This window comes from Bactrocera tryoni, chromosome 5, assembly GCF_016617805.1.
Source record: "Bactrocera tryoni isolate S06 chromosome 5, CSIRO_BtryS06_freeze2, whole genome shotgun sequence".
Lineage (NCBI taxonomy): Eukaryota > Metazoa > Arthropoda > Insecta > Diptera > Tephritidae > Bactrocera > Bactrocera tryoni.
The window spans coordinates 57,285-65,242 of record NC_052503.1 but is presented as its reverse complement, the minus strand read 5'-3'; the positions used below and the strand labels follow the sequence as shown (position 1 = coordinate 65,242).

Below are 7,958 nucleotides of genomic sequence, written 5' to 3'. Positions count from 1 at the left end.
ATCGAATGCTAATAAAAATTAATTGAAAATAATGAAGTTCAATAAAGAAATAAAAACTAATACATTGTAATCAAAACAAAAATTTTCCGAACTTGCTTTTAAAAAGTGTTTAGTTATTTAGTGAATACCAAGTCAAAAAATATTCAAAGACAAATGTGTAATTAAATCTGGTAACTACAGAGATATCGAGATAATTTTTTCTCCACAAATTAGTTGTTTACATTAAGATTTAAATAAACCTGACATCCAAATTGTTTTTCAATATGGAAAACCTATTGTTATTAAAAAGTTATATATTTAACTATATAGAAATAATACTAAAGTTCTTGTACGAAACATTTTTATTTGTGAAGAGTATTATTGCTTCGCTGCAACCGAAGTTAACGCTTTTTCGTTATTTGATAAAATTATTACAGTGGTCGCAAGTTATTTGAGCTAGAAATAAATATACAGAAATATAGAGAAATTGCTGAGGGAGTAGTGATAAAAGAATGACGAAATGAAAAGTTATTGCAAAATTATAATTAAAATATAACAAAAACAACACAGTAAATTTATTGAAAAACTACTTTCACATCCACTGTCAGTTAATTTCAGTTTTTAAGTAAATCTTAAATTTTAAATTAAAACACTTGTGTACTTCTAATACCTTGAACCCTTGATATAATGCAAACAACGGTAGGGAAAGAACTACAAAGATGTGTGCCGTTAGTTGACGCACAAAATAAATAAAATCGTTAAACGCGGTTATTTGGCTAACAAAAAATAGTAACTCATAGCTTAAGTCTCTGTCTTCAATCCTTCGAATTTGTAATATATCTATGCGTTGGTAAGTCATAATAAACGAATTATCTTCACTATTCAATATTTAGCTATTATACCAACAATAGATGCCCTACGTAAAAAGTGTTAATCGACTTACTTTCACTTGTTGATCTTCTTAAAGTGCGCTCGCCTTGAGTTTCAATTTAGTGTCAACTTGTACAGGAACAAACGAATATTGTACATAGTATGTAAATACTGCGTGTGTAAAATCATATTATACAGTTAAGTTCAACTGCTTAAACGAGTTCGCTGTTTAAGTCTTTTGAGATAATCGTTGCGTATACATACATACGTACATGTTGTATAAACTATAAATGTGTGAAATATATCGATGAGCAAGTAATTAATTGAACTGTTAAGAAGCAAGGAAATGTCGTCTTACATGATCGAAGGCACTGACCTTGTAAACTCGTTTGATGAAACAAATAAATGGGATACGTACATGTGTAAATTTGTTTCGCTTTTTGTTTTTATTTCGAATGTGGCATATAAAGAATTTCTTGAAACTCTGGGTACGAAATGGCTAGGAATTGTGCAATTCCAAAGCACATATTGACATTTAAAATGGATTCGTCTCATCATTTTGAAAATTCGTTTATATTTATATACACTCCAAACTTGTTAAGGTCAGAAGAGACTGAAAGATAATAGCAACAAATTTGCATGTCGGAAATAATGCACGAACGCTACAAAAAGTAGTCGTTTTCCATCGGATTGTAACTGATAATGAAAAGTAGACCCATTACGTCAACCTTAAATACAAAAAATTTTATGTGAAAAGTGGTTAACCTGAAAAGAAAATGCTGAAAAAATGTGAAGCCATTAATGGGACGATCCCGACAACAATTTCTCAAATTGAAACGATAGATTGCCGGTTAAAAGCTTTTTGAAAACAAGGGCTGGGAAATTTTGCCTCACCAGTTGACCCAAAAAGCCCTTACTGTCGCAATAGTATGCTTCTGTCTTATACGAACCAATCGCAAGTGGGGTGAAAAATACCCATGTTCTAAATTTCATTAAGATATATTTAATCATCGCTTGCAGGAACATACGAACGAATACATACACATCCAAAAGTCTATTCCTCTCATCATCCTTATCATTTTGATACATAAATCAGTATCAATAGCGTATAGTTTTAAGTAAACAAAATTATTATATCCAGTACAATATGATGCGATAGTATAAAAAGATCATTGTTAGTTTATTAGAAGCAGAAAAATAAGCAAGAAAACATAACGAAGTACAGACCTTAGAATGATGAAAAACAATGAATAAGAAAAGTTGTTGACTCTGTTTTGATCACTAAATTTATTACCGCTACAGACGTCGTGTCGAAATATGTTTTAAACCCTTTCCAATATGGGAACTCCAAATAATGGATTTCGTAACTTTTACTAAGAAGCCAAATCGTTATATTTTATATTTCCCAATACAATATTCAAATTTATATATTTTGTACTTATACAACTGTTATTGCTGATATTGCTTTACGGAATTACATGAATTTATTAATGTTAAAATAAAATATTCAATTTGAATACGTAAAATCAATGGTTTGTTAATATTAGCGAGCCATCTACATTATGTGTGAATAAAATGAATTTAACAATGAGATATTTAAATGTGATCTAATAAAAAACATAAAAAAGTATACAAACACTATCAAGCTAGTCGTTATTATTGTGAAAAGCAGATTCAGTTTCGATTTCAAATTTGGATTGTTGTTTACTCTTCATAAGTAGCTTTTTTATTTTCTTATACTTTTTCTAAATTGAGTGGGCTGATGATTCGTTTTCCATCAGGTTAGTTCATTCTATTACGTGTCGTTAATAAAAAATAAAGAACGCCTACAATATTAAATTGCTATCCAAACTGTCCAATACTATGGGAGATTCCATAATTTTGAGGTTTATCATAAGTAATCTGCGTGTCAAAAAGACATTAACTAATAACTATGAGCAAATGGAAACGTAACTACTCGTATTCTCATATAACTTCAAGTCATTCGTCATAAGCATTCTTTCGTTTTTAACGTTCATTCCCCTCTAGCAAAGTATTTTTAACACCTCGATTTTGAAAACTGGATAATTTTGAGTATTTTAGGTTATATCAGCTATAATCTATTTTATACTTCAATTCAAGCGTTCATGTTAAAATATATTTTAATAAACTTTATATTACTATGCAGTAAGGAATGTCTCGGCCGACAATTATAATTATACACTGAACAGGGTATATTAAGTTTGTCACGATGTTTGTAACACCCAGAAAGAAGCGTCGGAGACCCTATAAAGTATATATATAAATGTTCAGTATGTTGAGCTGAGTCGATTTAACCATGTTCGTCCGTCCGTCCGTCCGTCTGTATATATATGAACTAATCCCTCAGTTTTTAAGATATCCTTTTGAAATTTTGCGAACGTCATTTTCTCTTCAAGAAGCTGCTCATTTGTCGGAGCGGCCGATATCGGACCACTATAACATAGAGCTGCCATATAAACTGAACGATCGGAATCAAGTTCTTGTATGGAAAACTTTCACATTTGACAATGTATCTTCACCAAATTTGGTATAGATTATTTTCTAAGGCAACAATGTAATCTCCGATAAAATTATTCAGATCGGATTACTACAGCATATAGCTTCCATACAAACTGAAAACTTAGTTACTAAAAGAAATGCACCTGTGAAGAGTATATTAGCTTCAGTGCAGCCGAAGTTAACGTTTTTTCTTCTTTTCAACATTTTACATTAGGATTACGCCTTAACATTGAGAGTACTTAAAAGTTAGTCAGGTGAACGGGGCTATGCATGAGAATAAATACATACTAAATGAAAGTATGTATTCAGCTTCTCAAAGAAAAAATTTTGAATGAAATAGAATGAGAAATCATGGTTCGAGATAGTATAATATATTTTTTATTAGATGAGAGTCAGTTGCTAATTAAAATTCAAAAATTAATTTAATTATTATATGTATTACTCATTTTTATTTCTTGTAGTACTGAGAGAATTTTTTTATATTTTTTATTACAAATATTTCTTATGTATTATTTTATAAGTGAGTTCTTTGTGAGTTTTTTTTTGTATATCACAAAACATTTCACACCGTCAGCGAGTCAATGAACAGTTTGTTGGCAGTAACCATAAAGTTGTTTTTGTTTTATGAATATGAATGATGCTGATATTCTAGACAGTTTTCTGCACGCATCAGTGACAAACACATCCCAAAAAACATAAATACAACAAGCACAGTCGTAATACTCGTATTTGATTTAAAAATCTCTTCGAGTTCACCTCGCTTAAACTAAAGAGCAAAGAAACAAAACTGAAACAGTGTAATATATTAAATTACGTCTGCATTCAATATAATCGCACACAAGTATATTATTTCAGTCGTAAGATTTATAAAAACGAGATAAATTCAAGTGCTTATAAGTGTAACACTGTAAAATTTATAATAATATGTTCATGTATTAAGGAAATAACAAGGAATTTTAGGATTTTCAGCAGCAGCAATATTTTTAAATATTGTAATTGGGAATATGGTGAGTTGCTGCTGAATATTGTGAAGTATCCAAAATTCAAAGTGAATATAAAGTCTTTCGATGCTTTATTGTAGTCATTTATTAAAAATTATGGAACTGGAAAATTTTTTCATGTGAGATGTAAACAAAGCTGCATTTTATTTTAATTTTGATAAAATTGATTAAATTATGAGTTGGGCAGATAATACTACGGCCTTACTAAAAGTAATAGCTTCTTCGTTTTGAATGATTTAAAGAAAATTCAACATAAATTAGTTAATAATTTAATGACTTAAGAATATTTGATGATAATACAAAGTTTATTACACAAAAGCGAAAAAGTGTTAAACATTTTCTTTCATTCAAATTAATTGTTTTATGCATAAAAACAAATACGCTGTGAGTGGAATGAAATTAATCTGGCCGGAAACACATTATGAACGTTAATAATGATACGCTACGACCATCAAATGACTGACTGGTCATACTAGCAACCCTGAACTAGCATTTTTTACGCTCCATGAACGTACATATGTTCAAATATATTAACATTATTATACTTCTTAAAGTAAACATCCTTTCCAACCTATTTTATGACAGCGCAATTTGTGACAACTAAGTAAAACATAAATTAAAATCATCTTGTTGGGCATTTTTTTAATTATCTCATTTTTATTTATCTCATTTCGTTAACATACAATTTATTAGATATTGCTTCGGAATTTCGATAAAATATTACTTGCATTAAGTTCAATGCCTTTTTTAGAATCTTCATTAGTGAAACGTGTATTTCTGAATGTAGCTACTTGAATGTCAATCAACTTCTCCCAGTTAGGCATTTGGCTGAAACCCACTCATATGTATAAGAAATGAAAAATGTTTCTTAAAATTTATTTGAAAATATAAGTATGTATTTTTATTTTTTGAAGGAACTTTGTTTTGAAACTTTGTAAATGGCTGATAATAATATAAATGAATTAAAATATAATGTAAATGTTGTACGTATATACACTCTTGTATGCTTCTTAAAAAATATAATATCAATATGAAACTTTGTAACAATGTTTTACTGTTTCAGATTTCCCAATTGAGTATTTTCGTGTTGACAGCGTTGACATCAAGTACGCTAGCCCAGTATAACTATCAACCACCATTAAAACGCGGAGATTACAATTATTCACCACCAGAAGAGCCTTTCAACGAAGCACCACCGTCCAAGTCTTTTTCAGATTTACAATTATTTACCTCTGCACCAAAACTTGTGGATAAAGCTTCAGCTCCGGCTCTGGGATATACATATACAAAACCAGATGTGCCATTCACACTACCCACACCAATCAAGATCAGTATTACTGCAAAGCCTCCATCAAACTTTAGTGGATTGCCTACACGTGTTCCAAATTTGAAAGGATATGAATACGCTCATCCGGCTGTCTCATTTACCTATCCGTCAATTAATTTGAAAAGCAATCCAACTCCGGTTTCTTCGCAACTACCAAAAATAACTTTAATTCCAGCCTTGAAATCAAGAGAATCAGTATTAAGTCCACCTTCCTCTCATCTAAAGTCTTCGGGATACACTTACCCACATCCTGTTATTTCATTTACAATTCCGAAAGAAGGAGAATCACATCCCTCGACAGTACCTACCGCCCATCCAACAACAGATTTCTCTTACGACACTTCTACCCCTTCGATAAATTTTACCTCGGATCCAAGCATATCACCAATAAGATCAACAAATACAACGTATTATCCAAAAATAAAAGGATACCCCTATACGCGACCTTCTGTTTCATTTGCAATTCTAGGAAGAATTATAAAAGATAAACCAACACAACTGCCGAAACTTAAGGGATATTTCTATCCTAAGCCCAAAGAGCCTTTAACACTACCAAACATATTTCCGAAGTCAAAAGACAATCTTAAGACCAAGCAAGGAATTATCCTTAAAACTGAAACCAAAGCGTATACTGAGGTATCTACTCATCGTTCGACTAGTAAAATATCACCAACATCATCGAAGGGTTACTTCTATTCACCGCCGGAAGTGCCGTTTACATTACCACCCCACAATTCGATTACTCGACCATCTGAAGTGCAAATAACGCATTCAACGAACTCCTCTTCTAAATTAAATAGTTATCCAGAAACATCGCCCCTTAAACGAGCTAATGGATATGTTTACTCACGACCTGATACTCCTTTCAAGACTCCAACAAGGTTACCAATCAACAAAGCGTATACTGAGGTATCTACTGATCGTTCGACTAGTACAATATCACCAACATCATCGAAGGGTTACTCCTATTCATCGCCGGAAGTGCCGTTTACATTACCACTTGAAAATTCGATTACTCAAACATCTGAAGTTCAAAGGAACTCCTCTTCTATATTGATTAGTTATCCAGAAACATCGCCCCTTAAACGAGCTAATGGATATGTTTACTCACGACCTGATACTCCTTTCAAGACTCCAACAAGGTCACCAATCACCATTTCGTCGTCACTCCCAAAATCTAATGGATACTTATATATACCGCCTGATATTAATTTTAATATTCCTTCAAGTACCCCAACTGCTAATCGTTCACCAACAAAGATTTTTGGATATTCGTACAAACCGCCCAAAGTTCCTTTCACAAATCCAAAAACAACATCAAAAACTGATATGCCACCATCTTCCACATTATTAAAATCACAGAAACAAACTAAACCTGTCGTTAATTCAAATTATCTGGAACTTCCTCAGGTGGGTTACATATACCCTAAACCAGCCATACCCTTTGGATTCTGAACGCCTTCGTCGCTATGGTTTTATGTATTTTCACTATTGCATTTATCTATATACATATATGAATGTACAGAAAATAAACAAATAAAGAAACTTATAACAGCTAATAAAACTTTTCGTTAAATTTTAATTCTATTGCGAAATATATGTTATCCAACACATTACACAAAAAGGTCTTTCTCCGTATATGATTAAAAAATAAGATTATAGATAACGGATATATGTACAATGCTCAGCAGATTTTGATAATAATACTATCATCATTACTTGTATACTTCAGAAGAACTATGTCCATTCTTCAATATTTAAAATGTACCTTAAATTTTAATGGGTCACTATTGGCATTTATAGAGTTGCTTGTGAAATGAACTTTTTGTAGTTTTGACCAATATCCGTATACTGTCATACTTAAGGCGTGATAATCAGCTGACTATTCCTATTTTTACAAAATTTGTTTTACTAATTTTCCAGACAATTTCTGAAGATATATTTGTTATTATCATAGTTGCATACATTTAGGCATTTCTTTATGCATACTTGCTGTACATGCATACATACAAATTTAAATAATAATTAAAAGAAGTAAACATACATACATACATGATGCTGGCATACATTTAGGCTTTTAATATACTTTCGCGCGTTTCGTGTATACGTTTGAGTTCATTTACTATATATTTTTTAAATATATTTTATACTTTAATAACGAAACTCTAAGCATTTAACGAAAAACTCGAATTTAGTAGAAACTATTATTGTCTGTTTGGTTAACAATAAACGTGTTTTATTTGACCAAGAGGTTAATCTAT

At 31.1% G+C, this 7,958-nt stretch overlaps 1 protein-coding gene across 1 annotated transcript; it reads left to right on the top strand.

The window, feature by feature from the left end:
• The first annotated feature begins 4,162 nt into the window (after positions 1–4,162).
• Positions 4,163–7,216, top strand: LOC120777843 (extensin-2). The gene is made up of 2 exons (XM_040109379.1): positions 4,163–4,376; positions 5,434–7,216. The coding sequence occupies exons 1-2, from the start codon at positions 4,374–4,376 to the stop codon at positions 7,150–7,152; spliced, it is 1,722 nt and encodes a 573-aa protein (XP_039965313.1). The 5' UTR covers positions 4,163–4,373; the 3' UTR covers positions 7,153–7,216.
• Positions 7,217–7,958: the final 742 nt, after the last annotated feature.